Genomic DNA, 22,025 nt, shown 5'->3' on the forward strand with positions numbered 1-22,025 from the left:
TGACTTCAAAAAAGCCTTCGAGACTGTCCCTAGAGATAAACTATGGTACAAAATGGAAGAACTAAAGGCCCCAAAAGAATATAGGGCAGTTGTTCATAAACTTTATGAGAGGGTTAGAGCCAGAATCAGAACAAAGGAAGGCATGTCTGAATGCTTTGATAGTGACATAGGAGTCAAACAAGGATGTCCTCTTTCTCCCACATTATTTGGTTTATATATTGATAAGCTTGAAGAGTGGATAAACAATACCAAAGGAGAAGGCATCCAACTGGCAAGATATGTGGTGAAACTACTTTTATATGCAGATGACCTTATTCTTATCGCTAAATTGGCACTAGGTTTGAGAGAACACTTGAAAGCTCTGGAACTCTTTTGTCAAGAGGTGGGAATGCAAGTAAATACCAGCAAAACTAAAGTCATGATTTTTTCTTTGAAAAGAAAGAAACATCAGGGTACTTTTCTCTTTGAGGGCAACCCCTTGGAGGTGGTAGATGAGTACAAGTAGAACAAAGAGAATACAAGGAGGGTGGAAAGCTTCTTACCTCCTTCAAAACAGATGTAGACAAGCAGAACTATGGGATTGGAAGACTAAGAAAACCCTCTTTGGTGTATTAGTGGTGCTGATTATCCTCTATGGGTGCAAAATATGGGGGAGCAACATGTCAAACCACAAATGGCAGCAAATAGAAAGAATTCAAAAGCACTCGATCTCAAAGTTAAATCAACGGTACCATATGATATCCTTTTAGCTGAGGCGGGTATGTTTCCAATTGAGTCGTCAACGATCATTCATTTGCTGAGTTACCTTAGGAAGGTTGAAAATATGGATAGGCATCGGCAGCCCAAATTAGTTGTTGAAGAAGAGTGAAATCGCCGAAAAAAGACATGGATGAAACAAAACAGAAAGTGGTTAGGCAAATGGGACTTAAATTTGCACGATTTCCCTCACGCTGAGGAGGAGATAAAAAGGTGGGTGTTAGAAAAATTTAGGATTGCCACGTGGACAAGGCGGGTAGGCAAAAAGAAAGCATATTATGTCAAATAATTTAACCCACCATGGAAGCATGATGATAAAGAGTATTTGAGTTCCTCAATTAAAGGAATAACTAAAATTTTAATTGCTCGGCTGAGGACTATCTCCCATCATCTAAGATGTGAAACTGGTAGATGGGCGGTCCCTAAAGAAGATTGGGAAGAACGAACTTGCATTTTTTGCAACAAAGGGGTGGTAGAAACATAATGGAATTTTATCAAAGAGTGTGCAGCGTATGAAGTTATCCGTCGTCAGTTTGATAGCAACCTAAAGGTGAACAGTCTTAGTGAGCTTTTCGAGGAGACAAGGCTTCACAAAACAACAAATTTCTTACTCAAGATCCATAACAGCAAAATCAACCTAGAAAAAAATATGAATATGGATTAAGCGATAGTGGGTGGTCCCTTAGACCGCAAGGTCTCATGGACATCATTAAAAACCATTTCATTTCATTTCATTTCAACCTCCACGAATTTCTTAGGTCCTTCAAGGAGATAGAACTTGAACCTTGGCCAGAAAGAACTTGGCCATATCAATAAACTTGTTCTTAGCCGTAATTCAGCCTCAATAGATTAATTCAGCCACTATCTGCAAATAATAAGCTTCTCCAATTAATTCTCGGCCCAATAACTAGATTTGACCTTCTTATATTAATGTTGGGATTTATAAAAATATGAGCTACTTCAATGATGAATAATTCTTGGTCCAGCTCCCATAGTCATTGATTATTGAAATTCAATGATGAATAATTCTTGGTCCAACTCCCATGGTCATTGATTATTGAAATTCTCCAGTTAAGCACTTGCAAGGAATCTAGATGATCCATCCTCCTTCGATATGAAACACAATTAAGAGATCTGAAGTGATCCCTCTTTGACGTTGGCTAGAGTGTATAGTTGCAACACCGAAACTAATATAGACGGACCAACTAAGGTGGATATTGCACCACAAAAACTACCATCCTCAAATGAGTTCACACCATTCCTTCAAGCTCCAAGAGCTCTCAAACCAATTATCAAGACAATTTATGATTCATCATGTCCAAGAGCTAGCTCCAATCTTTCTTTTATTGTCATGGCCATTAGAATACCATGGGTCATCTAAATACCATGGGTCTCTTTTTACCCCTTTTAATAAAGTGACTTTATAAGGTTTTATTTATTAATTAAGAAAAAAATCACTTAATTATCTCCTTCTTGGAAAGGGACATTATAGTTGGACATATCCTAGGCTGACATTTGGAGGGCATTCATTAGACACTGATGACTAGGTGACCTCCACATTATTTTATTATTATCTTGTTTAATGTTTATCCTAGTTCTTTGGGCATATCTTCCATTGACACATGGTAGCTAGCTGGACATATCCTAGGATGACATTTGGAGATCATAGATTGGACACTGATGTCTAGGTAATGAGTTGGTGGACAAATGACAAAAATTTGCACTCTCCACAAACTGCACAAAGTTCCATTACTCTTTATGTTTAATACAAGAAAAATTTAAGAGAAGTTTTCTTTATAAATATGTTGAATTCTATTGCCACTATCCACTTGAGATTAAAAGATCATTTTATGAATCAAAGGCCAAGATTCACATTGAGAAGATCAATAATTGTCAATTCACAAATTTCCAAAGGCCATAACTTGAGTTTTTTATGTTTGATTTGGGCAAATTGGTTAGAAAGCTAGAAACATCAAGAACACACTAGGAGTGGTTTCCACAACTAAAATTATAGATACAATCTTACAAAATTATCAGATATAATCTTAGAAAATTAAACAAACAATTGTGACCATTTTTGGGCTTATCACCAAATTATTGGGACCGAGCATGGAAGACAAATTCCTAACTTCATACTTTCAAATGGATTTTCATTAATACAAATAGGAAATACCTAACCATGAAGTAGTTGCAAAGATGAAGAGAAGATTATTAAGAGAGAAAATTACAATCAAAAGGAGGCTGTTTTTGTTAGGATATTCCGACACATAGGAAATAGTTAAGTATAACTTGGTCTAGTATAGAGTTAGGTAAAGTGTGTTTCTTTACTATGTACTTTTGTATCTAACCCATACTCGTCCTAACCTTTCCTTTGTCGTTGGCCTTATTGCTCGGTTTATACAAAACCCACGTGAAAGTCATTGGAAAGCAGCTAAAAGAATACTTTGTTATGTTCGAGGTACAGTTCAGTTTGGGATTCATTACAGTGCCGAAGCATCTCCTCTATTGGTTGGTTTCACTGATTCCGATTGGGCTGGTGACCCTGATGATCGGAAGTCTACTGCAGGTTATGTGTTCACTCTTGGTTCAGGACCTATTACATGGGCTTGCAAGAAACAAGGTGCCATTTCTCTTTCTTCAGCAGAAGCAGAGTATCGTGGTGCCGTAGAAGCTAGTAAGGAAGCCTTGTGGCTTCGTCAGATCCCGTCAGAGTTTGGCTTTCAACAGTGACATCCAAATACACTTTGGTGTGATAATCAAAGTGCCATTCAACTATGCAAAGATCCAGTCCAACATCAGCGCAGCAAACACATTGAACTGCACATGCACTTCATCAAAAAGCTCATTCACGACCATGTTCTTGAAGTGCAATATTGTTCAACAGATGATCAAGTTGTAGACATCTTTACAAAGGCTCTCACAGAGGCGAAGTTCACTAAAATTCGATTTATGGTTGGAGTTCAAGAAGTTGTCACTAAGGGGGGATAGGCTCTAGTGCCTCCTTCCTTCTCCTATTGTGTCATATTTGTAAATCCTTCAATCCTATCCCAAGTTGTTCTTAAGGGGGGATGTTAGGATATTCCGACACATAGGAAATAGTTAAGTATAACTTGGTCTAGTATAGAGTTAGGTAAAGTGTGTTTCTTTACTATGTACATTTTGTAACTTACAATCCGACGGTCACGATATGTAGTGATCCGACGGTTCATTCTCTCCTCGGTATTACCGACACTTGATCCGTGGCTTAACACCCGATTGGTCCATGATCTCTATTTAAAGAGCATGGAGGGTCATTTGTAGGTTAACCGTTCATGAGAGAAGCTTATGTAAATTTTCATTCTTTTATTAATAAATTGCCTGAAGTGGCCGCGTTGGCTCAGGCCGTGGACTGTTTCCCTCTTTGAGGGTTTTAACCACGTCAAAAGTACTGGTGTATTGATCTGCGATCTGTTTGTGAGCGGTGTCCTTTGGTGTTCTGTCTGAGGAACTTACCCTGTAAATTCCTACAGTTTTTTGGGTGTTTTTTGAAGATAAGTTTGCCTTTCCATAAGATTTTTTGAATCAACCTACTCAATTTCCCCTCCCATATATTCTTCTACATCTTTCTTTCCATTATATTTTCCATGTGTGCTCAATTATAGGAAGATTTAGGTTTGGTTATGTATTTTCATCTCTTCCTAGAGCTTTATATTGTATATTAGGTCTAAGAGAGCAAGATCGTTACTTGTAATAGATTAAATGCAATTTAATTATAGATTATTTATTTATCAATTAGGAGGTTGTTTCAATTTTCAAATAATGTCAAACTCTTCACATTGGGATATTATCATTAGTTTCTCCCATAAATAAGTATTCGAGTTTCATGTTGCAGGCACGAGTCTATATGGTGATGCACCATTGGATTCTTTTGCAATTGAGTTTTACAAGCTTGTTTGATTTTAACGTATGCGGTCCTTTAAAGTTCTTAGAAGAACTTTCCATATTTTTATTTTTATTTTTATTTCATCTTGCAAAGTTAGCTGGTTCTAGATTCACATTATTTTAATGGGGAAGGTAAAATACTTGTTGAAGACATATTCTAATACATAACAAAATTATTTTAATATTCATTTCTTGTGTACTTAATGACTAGATTTGATGTATGAAATATTTGTTGGAAGATTTATTGGGGTTTGTTATTTAACACTCACCCATTGCATTTATCTAATCCTTTAATAAGAATCTTCTACATGTAAAAAAAGGAGTACCACCTCTCTATAAATGAAGAGGGGTACTTCATAACTTCTTTGAGATTTCCCTAGGAGATTGACCCTTTCCCTTGATAGGAAAAGAGATCAACAAGACTATATAGAGCACCAACAATATGTTCTCAAACTATTGAAGGATAACTTTATTCCAACACATAATAGGATGAAACAACAAGCAGATCAACATTGCAGTGAAAGAGAATTTGAAGTATGGGATTAACTATTTTGATGCTACAACCATACAAACATATGTCCCTTAAGCAATAAAAGGATAATAAATTAACGCCCAAGTACTATGGTCCCTATAACGTTTTGTAGAGGATTGTAAGTATGGATTACAAATTGGAGTTGCCTCCAACTTTGTGTGTACATCTAGTTTTTCATGTTTATTGATTAAAGAAGGTAATCAATGATGAGATCATGACTCAAACTATATCAGTAGATATTCATGAAGAAGGGAAAATCATACTAGAACCATAAATGATCCTTAAAACAAAGATCAAATCGCTATGAAATCAAGCAATTATTGAGTACCTCATCAAGTGAAAGAACCTACTAGTAGAAGAGGTGACATGGGAAGATGAGTTCTTCTTGCATAAATATTACTGGCTAATCAAATGTTGAGGGCAATACTTGTTTGAAGGGGAGGGGCAAGTTAAACCCTTGACAAAGCCTAGTGTTTGCATAAAGCTCCATGTTAAGACTTAGACAAAGCCTCATGTTAAGAATAAATCTCCATGTTAAGCCCTAGATATTGAGTTATTACATTTCTATTATTATATTAATATTGTCATTCATACCCTTTAATTGTAATTGTACCTTTTGTCTCTCATATATACCAAGAGGACATTGTTTTAGAACAATCTCATCTTGTACATTTATTATATTGTAAAAGGAGGTTGCTCCCCCATGATCTCTCTTTTTCTGCTATTTGGATGCTTGGTGCATAACATTCTCTCTCTACTAAACACCCAAATAACCAAAAAGAGAAATATCTCTTTCAAGGAACAACCTACTTTTACAATAAAATAATTGTACAAGATTAGATGATTCTAAAACAATGTCCCCTTGGTATATATGAGAGATGGAAGGTACAATTACAATCAAAAGGGATATATATATATATATATATATATATATATATATATATAATTGTAGGTGGAGGTAAATGAATATTGGGTGGAGTGTTAGGTGAGATCATCTTTGACCAAGCCATATATGAAATATTTTCTATAATGTAGATAGGATAGAAAATTGCAAATATAGTGAATATTTAGACTTGGACCACTGCAAACTAGGAGTAAGTCTAATTATACAACCATCTTGTGTGACAAATCATAACACATATGACAATACACATGTACTAAAATATGACCTACATATGTAATATGTAACATATATGTACTTGAGGATGACACTAAAACACAATGTTGCCCTATATTATTACATTATATTGTGTTGTGATGCTTTATTTCTATGTTGATATTTTGTTATTTCCACTTTTTAAATCTATATCTCAATATATTGATTATAATAGTCCATTAAAACATTCATTGATTTATTTAACCATTGATATGAAAACTATTTTCAATAAAAAAAACTTTATATTAAATATTTCAAAAATCAAAATCATAATTTACTATTATTTTAATTTTTTGAATCACAAAGGTTCTACATCTTAACCAAGCATATAATTTGCCATCTATTATTATAAATTACAATCTTCTTATATCAATGGAAATCTTGCTAATAAATTTACACCCAAAAAAATATACATAAAATTCATTTTTAAAAATAAATTACAACTAATATCAATTTTCAAATTGGCTTGGAGTACACTTTAAAATTGCTTGACTAACACTTTATTTTCTATAACTTAAAGAAACATGTTACTCCAACCACCATAAGGTAATTCTAGGTGGCATGTTTTTTTTTAAATAATGGTGATGAGTCACCTGTGTTGAACACTAGTTTGACAACTAAGTTATGGCAAAACTCAATTTCAAAATTATTACCAAAACCATTCTACCACCATATAATGACATTTCCAACTCATCTAAATTCAATTTTAAAAATATTTACAAGTAACCAATGTGTTATATTTCTACTCTAGTGAACTCAATTTTGATAATAACCACCAACCTATATCCATGTTAACTCAAGCTCTGAGAGGGATCAAATCCATGTGCAAACCTCTTTTACAGTGAAAAGAGATTTAATCCCTCTTGACGCTTGGTAGATTCAAAGCTAAGATGGATCTAAATTGGTTTATATCTTTAATTTTTATTTTATAAATAGAGAAGTTTTATGTTTAGTTTTAATTATTGTAAAATTTTAACTCTAATTGCTTCTAATTATTATTATGGTTTTATGTCTGCAAAACATTATTAACAATTTAAGTGTTTTTAAAACAATATATTTTTTCCATAACATTAAACCATTACAAAGAAGTCACAATCTTATACTTTGCAAAAATGGTTTTTTTTCTTTCTTTATTATTATATTAAATTTATAATACAAACATTTTTTTTTGTTTATTTGTGTCCTCCAGTGATGACTACAACTTAAGCTTTGGCTTGAGAAACCACGACCTGGGGCATCCAAGTCATCAGAATTACTCGGGGATCACACCTGGTTTGGGTCACACCAGCCCTTAAGATGACTGGATTTTTGTCGATGGAGTTTCGAACCTGTGACCTTCACATCAGGGAGTGACTTAATAAGACACCCCATCATTGTCTATTCTACCTAGAGTGGACAATAAAAAAAAAAAATTCAATCCACATAAATATCTAAATTTAAAATATTTAGGGAAATATGTTTGGTACAATATTCCATGGATAATCTCGAGGAACAATGAACCACTTAGAAAAATAAACTTTACAACCATATAATACCATACACTATTCGATGTTTATGAAAAGATAAAACTTTGACTTCACATTCAGTATATTTACATACATTATAATAATAATATGTTAAAATTAATAAATTTGTGTATAAAGATAATAAAAAGTTTAATTTTAATTAAATTTCATTCTCTAGAAAAGAAATAGAATTTCATTTTATAGGAAAAAGTAGAACTTCTAATTTAGTTGAAATGCACTAGTTTAATAAGTTTATTTTTTAGTTTTTTCTTGATAAATTTTAAAAATAAATTTTATCTAAAATTGTCAAGATCTTTTGGATGTGAATGTAGACAATTTCCCTATAGGAATAGATATTCCATCCATCATAAGGGACCAGAAAACAAGCATTTATTTTGAAAAATTATCTAAAATTTTCAAAATAAATTTTAATTGAGAAAAGAATTAATATAATAAGTTGAATGTATATAATCTAAATGTATATAACCTAATTAGATGATACTAAACATAACACTTTGCTAACAAATTTCATGAAATGATCATAAGCTAGAAACTTAATTGGTTAATTCCATATACCTATCTTATCTTTTCACCCATATACCCATCTTATGGTTTCACACAATGATATTGATTACTAAAAACATTAGAATAAAGAAAAACATAAAACATAAAAATGTATTGAAAGCAAAAGAGAAATGCAAAAAACATAATTTTGAAATAATAGCCGAAGCCTAAGCGATGCTACACAATGGATTTGGAATTTCGATAATTGTTGGAGTATATTAAGAAAACACACGCCAAGAGAATGGAAATCTTTTGTGTCCTAGATTCCAAAGTGATCCATTAACACATGGATCAAACGCTTGGTTATTTTTATGTGTGGAATTGGAGTTTTAAGTCTTTAAATAGACTACATTAGAGAAGAATACCATGGTTTTTCTCAACTTGGAGGCATTTCTCCCAACTTGGAGTCAAAACTGCCAACGAATAAATTTACTATTTTACCTTAATTTATCTATTTTTCTTCAATTTTATTTTAATAGATAATTTTATGTATTTTTTTTAAGTTTAATTTTATAACTTAGAGTCAAAATGTTTATCTAACCTAAAAACTATTCAATTGTAAATTTACTATTTTTTTTTTTTTGCTAAGTCTAATCTATTATTCACAGTAAAAGAGTACAATTACAGCACGCTGAGCATGGTGAACCAACTAGCCTGAGAGTAAGGCTGTTTGAGCCAGACATTGTCCAAAACTGAGAAATTGAACGAAATTTCCCACGCAGGGGATCCAGAATAACACAAACAACATACACAACAGAAACAACATACAAACACAACTGAAACTGGAAATTGATCTCGACACAGTAACAGAGACAAAATTTGACACATTGAGCCAAAAAACCTTTATAACTGGGCCGCAAAAACCGGTTGAGCAGCTACAACGCTGGATTACTCGTCAGGTGACTCCTCCACGATCCTGCACCAACCCCCTGCATTCAGGTCCTGAGCTTGGGCCGCTGCATTATCATGCATTTCTGGAGGAGCAGGAGCCATAGGATTAACATTGACAGCGCTGGCCGGCGGAACCATCCCGAGCTGCATATCAACAGTTGGCTTTGGAGTATTGGGGTCACCCACATCCTGTTCATCCTCTGTGAGTGGCATTGGGGCACTGGTATCGCCCTCATCTTGGGCTTCCTCTAGAAAGAGGACAGAGACATGAGCCGTGATCCGAGGGCGATTAAGGGAGCAATTGAAAGTAAAAATAGCAGAGCCAAAGGAGGGCGAATTCGAAGAGCTTGGAGAGCTTGGGTCGAGGAATTGACTGGGCCTCAGAATGCCCTCATTTCCACATCGAGGTCGAGGATCCTGACTCATGGCGACAGACCCCGAGGATGGGCGAGAAGGGTTGCCCCGTCCTGAGCCTCTGCGGCTGAGCATTCTCTGGCGGGGCCTCGGCATTGCAGAGGGAATACCACGAACAGTGGAGGGAATGCCACGAACAGCAGAGGGAATGCCACGAACAGCAGAGGGAATACCACTAACAGCAGAGGGAGTGCCACGAACAGCAGAGGGAATACCACTAACAGCAGAGGGAATGCCACGAACAACAGAGGGAATACCACGCTCAGATAGCGCACTGGTTTGCGTTTGTGAGCCCACCACCTCAGGTGCGGGCCGCTGAAAAGAACCAGAGCTTGACCCCCACGAAACCCAAGCACCTGCAGAACCCGTAACCATCCAAAACAGCATGAAACACAACAGCATATAGCCATGGCTGAGGCCGGCTAATAAACAATTCCCACCTCCTCGATACTCTCCCGCCATAACTATGGCATTCATGGGAGCCGAAGACTGATATCCAACTTCGCATGCGAATCGGGACGGCATATTAATGCTTGTTTCAGACATTCCTTTGCCCTTAATGACACCCACCTGCAGGCGCTTCTCCTCCCACATGGCCTTTTGTCCGATGATCCTGGCTGGCAGGTGGCTTCGCTGCTTCGCCCACCCCAGTCCCATCACACTAATTGCAGTTCGAATCACCCGCATCCGAGGGTGCAGCCTCTGTTTGGACCAGCTGATTGCATTCCTGTATTTGATCATGATTCGGTATTATGTCTAGAGTTCCTGTGAGTAAGGTGTGATTACTTTCTACCCCCACATTGGCTAGGAGGTCGGCGACCTTGTTGCCCTCCCTCTTAACGTGACTGAAGATTATTGCTCTGTTGTTGAGAAGCTCGTATTCTATGGCTTCCAATCTGGCCTCCAGTCTCCAACTCATAGCTATTTTCCTAGCATGGGATCCATTGAGGAGTTGCTTAGCCATATTGATAAGGAGCATAGAGTCGCCCTCGACCTCCAGGGGATGGTATTTGTGTTTCCATGCTATGAGGAGACCTTGCCATAAACCTTCCAGTTCCGCCGAGTTATTGGTGTCCCAACCAATATTTCCAAAGTAAATCAGAAGAGGCATTCCTGTATGATTTCTGAAAATTCCACCATAGCCTGCTCTTCCAGGGTTGCCCTTTGAGGCTCCGTCAAAGTTGAGCTTGAAAGTGTGCTCTGGAGGAGCTGTCCAGGAGTCTCTTTTTGTATTGATGTTTCTTATAGGGGCATTGTTGAGAGTTTCCTGAGGGAGTTGCATGTTCCAGTTCGCCCATATGGCTTTCTCACTGTCGATAGAGGGAAGGTCCTCCCGAGTCCAAGCGCGTAGCAGCAGGGTTTCTTTGAGATTTATACAGAATTTGCTCCAAATGACCTCTAAGGGAGAGCTTTGATCTTTGAATATGCGCTTGTTCCTTTCTTTCCAGATTCCCCAGATGAGTAGTCCTGGAGTTATCTTCCATATATGGTTAAGGATTTCACTCTTATAGGGTTTCTTTTGCCATTGACGCAGGGTATTTGTGATGTCCTCTGCCACTCTGCATCGTCTTTGACATCTGAAGCTCACCTTCTCCCATAAGTGATTAGCCAAAGTGCAAGAGTCCAGCAGGTGCTGAAGGGTTTCCTCCTGGGCTTTGCAGTTGACACATATTGAGGGGCCATGGTAGTTTCTTCGCCTTAACCTATCCCAGGTGAGGATTTTCTGATGTCCGACTAGCCAAAGGAAGAAAGACACTTTAGGCCAGATACCTGAATCCCAAATTTTCCCCCATATGAGATCGGGGGGAGAGGGGTCGGAACTTATTAATTTGTAAGCTTCTGAAGTAGTGAAGGTTCCTTTAGGCCTGTAACCCCATCTTAGGATATCCTTGCCTTCCGAGTGTCTTATGCGTCGTTTTTGGAGCTCCCTTTCCATAACCTCCATGAATGGGCGATCCACATTCCTGATTAGCTCATCACCTTGCTTCCATTGCCTGTATCCCTGCGCAGTCTCCTGTGTCCAGTGCTGCCAAATCGTTTTCTGTTGCTGATCCTCCCCAATATAGTTTGGAAGCGGGTGGAGAGTGCTACTGAGTTTTGGCATTTGGTTCCAGGCATCTGTCCAGAATCGGGTTGTTTCACCATTTCTTACTTCCCAAAAACTATGTTGTTGAATCAACAAGAAATGTTGCTTGGCCGCATTCCAAATGAGGGAACCTTTTGCATTGGGTATAAGTCTTATAAGCTCCTCCTGAGGTCTATGATTGGCGTATTTGGCTGTCCATATGGCTGCCCATGGCTTGTCAGGGGAAGAGAGCCACTGCCACCAGATTTTGGCGCACATTATCGCATTGCTTTGAATGGGATCCCTCAGTCCTATGCCTCCCTTTTCTTTCGGCAAACAGACAGTAGTCCATTTTACCAGGGCCCATTTGCGGTTGGTTGTTGAGTTCCCCCATAAGAAGTTACGCTGAAGCTCCCTTATTCTTTTGATAACCCATTTGGGCGCTACAAGGATAGAAAACAAGTAAAGCGGCATTGCCTGAAGCACAGCCTTTATGAGCACCATGCGACTTGCAATGTTTAGAGTTCGGTGCGTCCAAAGGTTGAGACGAGATTCCAGCTTCTCAATTAGGATGCGCCAGGAAGAATGCTTGATGGCCGAGTCAATGAGGGGGGCTCCGAGATATTTAGAAGGGAGTGAATCAATGGGGAAGCCCAAAATGCGAGCTATTGCACGCTGCACCACAGGGGAGGTGTGAAAGAAAAAGATCTGAGATTTGGCTTTGTTGACGCTAGTGCCCGAAGCCTCAGAGAAGTCGTTGAGCAGAGATTTGAAGAGGGAGGCTTCCTGTACCGAAGGGTAACCAAACAGCATGTTATCATCAACAAACTGCTGATGAGTTATGGCCGGGGAATTGTGGATGGAGAGACCTTTGAGCTGCTGAGAGATGAGGGCATGTTTGATGTGTCTTCCCAAACCTTCAGCCATTAACACAAAAAGGAAGGGGGAAAGAGGGTCGCCCTGCCGAATTCCTCTGGAAGGACTGAAGGTTCGAGAGGGGATGCCGTTCACAAGAATGGAGAAGAAGGATGAGGAGATAAGACTCATAATCCAACGCACCCACATGGGTGAGAACCCGAAAGCATTTAACATTTTTTGCATGTATGTCCAACTTAGTTTATCAAATGCTTTTGAGAGATCGAGCTTCAGTATCATACCTGCCTGTTTGTAGTGCTTGAGGGAGTGAATTACTTCATGCGTGAGGATTATGCCATCGAGGATCTGCCGCCCTTCCACATAGCCGGATTGTTCAGGCGAGATAAGCAGAGGCAGAAGAGGCTTTAACCTGTTGGCGATGACTTTAGAGATCACTTTGTAGATGACGTTGCATAAAGCTATAGGGCGGAATTTGTCCGGTGTATTGGATTTCTCTTCCTTTGGTATGAGCGCGATAAAGGTCGAGTTGAGGGAAGGTAAAAGCCAGTGAAGAGCTCTGGATTCCTCCACTACTTGCCACACCTCGTCTTTTATCAGCTCCCAGAATTTGTGGTAGAAGGTAGTCGAGAAACCATCCGGGCCCGGGGCTTTGCCCTCCTTGAGCTGGTGCATGGCTACATCCACTTCCTGAGGGAGAATAGGGCAGAGGAGGAGCTCATTGTGTTCCTCAGTGATGATTTTTGGAACTTTTTGGATGATTTTTTCTATGGCTGGATTTCTGTCTGCCAGGGGCTCACTATGCACTTGTTTGAAGTGTCTGAGAAATTCCTCCTCGATTTCTTCATGCTTTTCCACCCTCGCCCCTCCCTGCTTCTGTATGAAGGAGATATTGTTGTGCATTCTTCTTTGGACAGTGGTTCGATGGAAAAATTTGGTGTTCCTTTCCCCTTCTTTTAACCATCTTATCCTGGATTTTTGCCTCCATAGAATTTCCTCCTGCTTTCTCCTCTCCTCCAGTTGAGTATTTATGCGCTGCTCCTGTTCTAAGGTCCAATCAGTGTGTCCCTTGGTGATGATTTGTTGCTGGAGATCGGCCATTTCCTTGTTTAGATTTTGTTGCGCATTGAAAATATTTCCAAATGTCTCTTGATTCCATCTCTTAATTTGGGATTTTAGATACTTGAGTTTCTGTTGGAACTGAAACATTTTGGATCCTTCAGGCGGACAGAAGGTGCTCCAAACTGTTTTGACGAAGTCCTTGAATGCAGGATGAGTAAGCCAGACCTCTTCGAAGCGAAAGGGTCGCTTGGTTGTGTTGCCTGGCCTTTGCCATTGGAGGGAGATGGGCCAATGGTCAGAGCCTGAGTAAGGGAGAATGGTTGCCGCTATATCCCCTCCCAAATGCACCAAATTATCTATAATGTGTCTAGCTTTGAGGCAATTTGATACTTCCCGGCTCTGCGATTGCTCCATGTATGTGTGCCATTACAAAATTGCAGGTCGATGAGAGAATTGTTTTGGATGAAGTCTTTGAAGTGGACATTTTCCTGATCCATCCTGATTCTCCCACCTTTTTTTTCCTCCAGCTTGGTGATCATGTTGAAGTCCCCTCCAATGATCCACAGTGGATGCTTTCTATTTAGGCTCAGAGCTTCTATTGTGTTGAGTAAAGCTATTTTATTTCCTGCTTCCTGAGGGAAGTAGACATTAGTGAGGTTGCCATGAATATTGGTTCCTGTAATGTGAAAGGTGGCCTGGATAATATGGTGGGAGGTGTTATCACTCATGTTGTCCTTAAAGCTCCTTAAAGGATACGGCCGAGGTAACCACAAACCAATCTTTGGACTGCAGGTCCTAGCCTACCTGCAATCAGAGAGGGCTCTCTCTTTATAATTTAGCTTTGTTTTGGGTTGATTTTTAGGCTAGTTATGATTTTCTTGGGTTTTTTTTTTTTTTTTTGATGGGATGGAGGATTCTTTCAAACAGAGTTGGGATGCATAGTGTGAGAAGTTCAAACCATTGGGCATGGAGTCGTAGATTAGGCTTGTTGTTGCATTTTCTTGGTCACAAGAGGAATATAGAGCAGGATAGCTACACATAAAACAATATCTAGCTAGAATAAAGATGGAACGAAGGTCAGTGAATGAAAGGCAACTAAGTAGCTCTCATTATGCTAACAGAGGGAAGGTGAATGAACATTTATATAGGAGCAATCAAGGATTCCTAAACAACATTCATATATGAAGGAACTAGTGTAAATATGAGCAAATCAGTATTCATATTCAGGACTAATTCAGAGGAAAACATAGATAAATCACAGAAATTGAGAACAGAATACAACTAAGTGAGCTCTGAACTATTCTTTCTTTCTGCTATTTAGATAGTGAAACAATGATGGCATAAAACATATAAACTGTAAACAGAGATAAGAAACACTTATTGGGCTATGTAGAAGCGTTAGGATTCCATAATCACTCTTCAGACATTAAAACACAACAGTCAGTTCATCTCCCAAACATTCCAACGATCTTTGATTATAGAGACTCTCAGAAAATACAATGCAAGTCTAGAGGAAGTTATCGACCAACCAACCCTTTACATAAATACAGAGGGTTGTTTAAATAGAAAATATTTACAAACATCCCTTGAACAGGTGTCAAGGGAGAAAATATCTCAAAATATCTATCAAAACAGAGCCAAAAGAGATCTGTGCAATAACTGCTTCTAATGCTAAGTTGTGCTGGAAATAAATGCAATAAAATATCTAAAATAGCTGCACATAAGGCAACAGCCTCATACGAATGTCTTTCTAAGGCTGCGCATGGTCCTGCAGCTTCACAAATGGACTGAAAGAATTCCTTGAGCCACGCGCTGTCCTCTGTGTGATAACTATGCATTTAAGGAAGCAGCGCTGCTCCAAAAATATGACTGGGAACAATGTCTCTGCAATAACTCTGCCTTGAAAGCCTTCATCTATGCCTTTAGGTGGCTTTAAAGCAACAAAAGAAGTGTTGGTGAGCCTTAATGGCTGAATGATGCTTTGTTGACTTTGCTGGGCTTGCTTTGCTTTCATCTGCTTTGAAAAACTGGACTGATACTCTTTGCCGCATCCTGATACACTTTGGCACTGAATCTGGGCCTTTTCTCACCATTGATACTCTTTAAACTGTCCCATCGCCCCCTTCTGCCTTTTAATGCAAAAATAACTGCTGCTAATGTCCTCCGTGGCCTTTGGGTGCAATCGGCGCTTGGCCGATCAAAAATAGCATTAAACCTTGCAAAAAATGCCGCAAAAAGGAGGATTTGTATGCTGTTGACTGTACCGAGGCCGAAACTGGCTATCTGAAGCAAAATTGGGCCTTGGAGCGATCTCAGAAAGCTTAGGGATGCATGAATTCCCTTATCGGGAGCCGGGCGCGGGCATATATGTGAAAATATGAACAAATGCCGCCTTTTCTTTTACACAGAAAAAGACCAATTTCTATGTAAAATTCGTGAAAAACATAGGCGGGAGCGGCACTGTAGCGGAGATTAAATCCTGGCCGTTGGATCGCGCGAAGGCAGATCCAACGGCTGGCGCTAAATCGCATCGGGGCGGACCATTGGTCCCAACACATAAAACCTTCGAATAGCGATGAACCTGGCGGACCCGAAATGCTTATAGGCTCTTTCTTTATGGAGATCGGGTCCGGCCCATCGGAGCTTTCATATCGGCGGATTTGGTAAAAATGGGTGAGCGGACCCGATATACTATATGCTGCACTTTATTACTTTTCGGCTCCGCTGGTCGGAGCCATATAGGAGTGATGCGATTAAATATGGGCCGTTGATCTCTGGGCCTGAATGGGCGGCTGAGATTAACTCGGCAATTCGCTATCGGCGGGGTCATGGGGTTGCCACATAGAAACGCCGAAACCCATCGGACCCGATAAGTTATACATGCCCTCTTTATTTTATTTCGGGTCCGACCCATCGGCGGGACCCAAATCGGTGGTTTTAACAGTGGAATGGGTCCGCGGACCCGAAAACCCTTAACACTGCATTTGATAACTCATCGGCTCCGCCAAATCGGAGCAGTATATGGGGTGATGCGAAGTGGGGGGCCGCGCGACAAGATCTGGACCGTCAGATCTGGGGCCCGATCCAACGGTCCTGGATCCGTCGGCGAATCGGCAGTCGGAGGGACCAGAGGGCGGCACATATGGAATCGCCGAACTGCGCGGACCCGATATACTATTACCGGTCCACTTTATATGTTTTCGGGTCCGGCCCATCGACACTATGCCCCATGCCTTGAGACTTAGCCATTTTCGCTTATATATGCCACTGCCCCCTCCCGATAGCGATATCGCATCGCAGGGGGATCAAACAGATCTTTATCTCATCGGAGCACGCTTTTTATGAAAAGGCAAGGCAAATGAATTCGAAGGGGTTATATATGATGTTTTAAACATATGATTGCCCCCTCCCGATAGCGATATCGCATCAGAGGGGGTCCAAATGAAACTTTATTATATCAGACCCATGTTTTTGTGAACTGCCAAGCCTTTTGGGAAATCGGAAGGGTTCCTTTGTAGTTTGGCATGGATTCTAAGGCATCGGAAGGGGTCCGATAGCCAAAAAAGGGAGGATTTTATCCTTTTTTGAAGGTTTTTCATGGTTTTTGCATGGTTTTTGTATTCTTATGCCTTGGAAGGAGTCCAAAGGCACTTAGGGGGAAAGTGATGTGGTTTTGAGAGGGGTTTAGTGGCCAAAGAGGGTTTCATGCCTTATAAAGGAAAACCAAGGCCAAAGAGATGATTTTTATACATATGAAGGGAAACTATGCAAAGGAATGAGTCCTTATGCATTTGGAAGATGGTCAGAGGGGTCAATGAGGGTTCTTGCTGAGTTTCAGATAAACTTAGCAATTCCCAAGGATGTATATGGTTATTTTTCAACGAAGGGGAGGGGATAAGTATATAGGGGAGTTATATACATAGTTTTAGTAGGAGAAGGGGAAATAGATAGGGAGTTACATAATAAAGTTAGTAGTTAATATGATAATGATGAGAAAAAGTGTTAAGAATGATGTCTTAGGCTATCAATGGGGAAAATGACTGATAGAAGAAGTGTGAACATTCCTTTAGTGAAGCAGATCTTCACCAAGGCAAATGATATGGAACATGATGAATCTAAGAGGTATCAAGCAGATCTTGACATCTTTTAGGGGAAGTTAGTGAGTGATTTGGGGAAAGAGGAAGAAGGGGAAGTTAGGCATGCATTTCTTAAAGTCCTCCAACTGAACAACTGCCTTCAACTTGTGATATGATAGATATAACACTTGACAATATGAAATGGATCACAAGCCATGATTCTGCAACCACAAAGCTACCTACCCGACCTACTCACCTAGCATTTTCTCTTCTTTTGGTTTGGGTGCACTTGAACTAGCATACCCAGCTTTTCATTCTTTCTTGTTGCTTGTGCTCCTATCTACTTCTACACTTATTTCAGCCAGGGGCTCAGATTAAGCTATTGAGCACCCTTGTTTCTCTACCTATCTACAAATCTGCCAAGATTAAGCTATTTGGACAGATATTTATTCTCTATATTCTACAACAAGAAACTGAAACCTAGGGAGGCCAAGATTAAGCTGTTTGGCCTACCCTTAACTGAAAACTGATCAAAATGGATTACTTATCAAAACTGGAACAAAGCAGTAGCATTAAAACTGGCACACCTTCATGGATACTTCTCTGGTCATCTGTAGCAAATATGGAGCATTGCAGCATGCATAGTACGACATATTTGGCATGTAAAAATGTCGATCATGAAAGATGATTAACCTGCTGCAGCAGGAGGCTAACAGGAGGCATGAAAATCTTGGAGAGTGAGCATTTGCGGGTTCCACACTATTGCTAACCCGCCCGATGCTCCTTCTGCATCCACTGCTTCTGATCAGCATCCTGGCCATGCTTTGGAAAGGATGCTTCCTAGCGTGCTGCTATTGCATTTTGTTTCTTGAAGAAAACACATTTGCGGTTTCTCCATCTTTATCATGTTTTTTAGAGTTCTGAGTTTCCCTGGGCTATTGAGCCCCCTTAAATTCCATGAAGTGAGCTTCATGATTCACTATTGATGGAGGGCTTGTAGTACTTCGTCAGTTTTGCATACCTGCCTGAGTCTACCAGGATTTTCCCTACTTCAATTGTTCGCTGGAGATCCGTTCTTCTCCCTCTCTTTTTGAAGTCTCTTGGGGGGAGGCTGCCATCCCAGTAACTGCTTGGTTGGATGCCTAGCTGTTTCTGCTGATAAACCTTCGAGAGGACTATTTCCAGCTTGTTGAGTTGCATCTCTGGGATCTGATCATAGTCCTTCTTTTTACATGCTAGCTCAAGCTCATGAATGTCCAATCCTTCCATGTCGAAATTTTCTGGATCTTCATCCATCTGCTGCGTTTGACTATTTTCGCCTGTGGCTGCTTCTGAGTTTAGGGGATGGTTAGGAGAACCATCTACATCCATTTCATTTACTTTTCCTGCACTGTCTTTTTGATTTTCCTTGGGGGTGGCATTTTTATCCTTTGAGTGGAGAGAAGCAGGGGTGGAGCTGGAGGGGTTGGTAAAATCGGAGGCCGAGATGGGTACCGAGCTAAGCTTTGAGTTCAGGGGTTGATCTTCTGAGGCTTGAGCCAAAATTTCAAAACTGTTACTCGTGGAGGGAAAAGATGCAGAGTCTTGCTGGGGTTTTTTTCCCGGAGGCAGGTTTTTTGTGCGCTCGTTTGCGACTGTGAACTTTGGTAAAGCCTTCTTGGGCCGGCATATCAGAGGGGTCAGAAACAGGGGCTTTGGCATTTAGCGGACAGTCCCTAAAGAGGTGCCCATGAGCATGACACTTGCGGCAACGAAAAGGAACATGTTCATAGTCCAGAGGTTGGATCCATTCATAATCGTCATGAGAGAGACTTACCGAGTCAGGTAGAGCTTTGTCCAGGCGCATGAAGACACAAATGCGGGCGTATGAAGTATATCTTCGCAACTTCGTCTCTTCCGCCGCTTTTATGTATTCCCCCAGTCCATTTCCAATATCCCTGAGCAGTCCTTCGTCCCAGTATTCCTCTGGAAGTGAGTACATTCTGATCCATACTGGAGCCCAGGTGAGGTCTTCCTTGTCCGGGTTGAATCTTGCTACCCATTCTCTCAGATACAATCCTGCTGAGTTAAAGAAATATGGGCCCTGATCTAAGATTCTGTACTTGTCTTCTAAGCATAAGAAGATTACAGTGAAAAACCCCTTCGGTCCTAGCTGCAGAGTGATGTGGCCCTTGGGTTTCCACTTGGCCGCGATCCAACCATACAGGGCTTTTTCTGTTGGCCAGAGTCCTATAAATTTTCCTATGAGTGCATGGTCCGTCATGTACTGTATTCGCTCATTGATCTTCTGACTAGGCAGTTCTATCTTGGGTCTTTCAGCTGCTATTGGCTTGCAGGTTTTCGAAGTGACCTTGTTCTGTTCCTCTGGCTTATCTTTCCCCTCTGGTACTGCATCGTTCTTGTCGGACTGAATGGTTGAGTCCTTGGATTTATTCTGCTGCGATGACGCATTGTTGTTCTTATCTGCTTGGATCGATCCAAAGATTAAGGATCCCGTGTGCTCTGGCGGCGCTGAGTTTGACATAGGGGAGGGCTTTGAGACCCTCCCCTGGGGGGGGTCCATGTGCACTGTGAGAAAGCCTGTGGCTCACTGTCAGGCCCTGGAGGTCAGACCCTCGAAGGCTGCAGAGCCGTGCCTGACTGCGTTGTTTCAGACGATTACCCAAATTTACTATTTTATTTTAATTTTATCATTATAAATTAATTATTTTACCTTAATTAATAATTTTATGTATTTTATTTCAATTTTATAACTCAAAGTTAAAATGTCTAACACAAAAACTATAAATAACAAATTCAAGATTTCATCTCAATTTTTTTTAATTAACAATTTTATTTTATTTTATTTTGAATTTGATATAATTTAAAATATATATATATATATATATATATAATTTCATCTTGGTCAAATTTATTTAATTTGACCTAGCCAAATATTTAACGGACAAAATATTACAACTTGAAGGACTCTCTCAGAACGAGGAAGGATGCCATACTGTGACAATCCCAACTCCCGACAAATTCGATTTTTTTTTGTGAGGAAACAAATGTTTAGCGTTTGATATATTGTACAGTTGATCAAGGTTGAGAGAGTGTTAGAGCTGGATATATTGTACAGTTGTTCAAGGTTGAGACAGTATTCGATCCAATTAACACTCCCACAGCTTTATCGGGCAGCAACGAAACCCAGTGAGTTCAAGGGGCTAGACATGCATTAAACCAGGGAGGGTTGCAATACAAATCCCAAAGGCTAAATTCATTCACAAACACACAAAACGTGCTGTAATTGGCATGAAAGATAAATATATTTGGTACGAAAAAGACCGTGGTGCAGATGGAGGGCATGCTGCGAAGAAAATTGTAGCTGGTAAGATCATGAAAGCTACGGCACGAGCGGTGGTATCAGAGAGCTAGGTTAGACAATATTTAATTTTAATAATTTTTTACATTATAAAATGAACGTGTTTGAACTTTGATCTTGGACAGCAAGGGCAATTTCAGAGATTTTTGTTTGAAGTGAATGTAGAAGGTTACCCATCCATCCCAGTACGACTCTGGCTCAAGCAGTCTTAATTATGAAATTTTCCCATAGTGGAGCTTGCTTAAATATTTGCAAAACCCCAGCACCTATGGTGCCTTGTGAATCATCTTCTTTTTATTTAAGGACGTGGGACATCATGAAACATCAATTTTCAGGTTAACTGCTTGGAGTATTTAACATTCAAGTCACAACATGATCTAAAGCATTTACTAGGAGATGGTGATGGTGATAGACAAAAAAAAATGTTTGCCCCGATCAACCACAGGAGAAAAGATGTGTGTAGTTGGATTATTGCTTGTTAGGTAACTTTGTAACCAAGGAAATACTCAATATGGACAATTCTCTAGGTAGATTCTACCTTTAGCAACAATAAGAGGGTGATGGCAACTTGATGGAGCACTGCGGATCAGTGATGGGTTTTGGAGGATACAGCTGTTATTGCATTGAAGACATGTTATGCACCCAAGAGATTCTTCTAGAAAACCATTAGCAACAATAAGAGGGTGATGGCAACTTCACTGGACGATACAGCTGTTATTGCATTGAAGACATGTCATGCACCCAAGCGATTCTTCTAGAAAACCATTGGAAACGCTGGTTGATTACCCAGGTAACAAGTTTTTTTATTTTTATTTTTTTTTATTTTTGAGTTATAAAACCTTGAGCTTT

At 39.8% G+C, this 22,025-nt stretch overlaps 2 protein-coding genes across 7 annotated transcripts in view; one reads left to right on the forward strand and one right to left on the reverse strand.

The window, feature by feature from the left end:
- The window catches only part of LOC149263254 (uncharacterized), a 463,048-nt gene that overhangs the window by 9,729 nt on the left and 431,294 nt on the right, over window positions 1-22,025 (forward strand). Inside the window, exons 1-3 of one of the 6 annotated variants that reach the window (XM_089425979.1) lie at window positions 20,753-21,229; window positions 21,512-21,776; window positions 21,876-21,966. The exons of 1 other annotated variant lie outside the window; for it this stretch is intronic. The gene's annotated coding sequence lies outside the window, so the exon portion shown is untranslated. Of the gene's footprint in view, window positions 1-20,750; window positions 21,230-21,301; window positions 21,777-21,875; window positions 21,967-22,025 lie in introns of those variants that run through there. 4 more of the 6 variants (XM_089425982.1, XM_089425987.1, XM_089425985.1 and 1 more) reach the window with 4 other exon arrangements.
- On the reverse strand, window positions 10,401-19,186 carry LOC149263255 (uncharacterized). The gene is made up of 3 exons (XM_089387156.1): window positions 18,851-19,186; window positions 11,957-13,553; window positions 10,401-11,857 (listed from the first exon to the last, which is right to left on the reverse strand). Exons 1-3 carry the CDS (start codon window positions 19,184-19,186, stop codon window positions 10,401-10,403), a joined length of 3,390 nt encoding a protein of 1,129 aa, XP_089243282.1.

Source organism: Pinus tabuliformis, chromosome 6 (assembly GCF_031772625.1).
Source record: "Pinus tabuliformis cultivar Carrire ecotype Pingquan chromosome 6, CPIR1, whole genome shotgun sequence".
In the NCBI taxonomy this organism is placed as follows: domain Eukaryota; kingdom Viridiplantae; phylum Streptophyta; class Pinopsida; order Pinales; family Pinaceae; genus Pinus; species Pinus tabuliformis.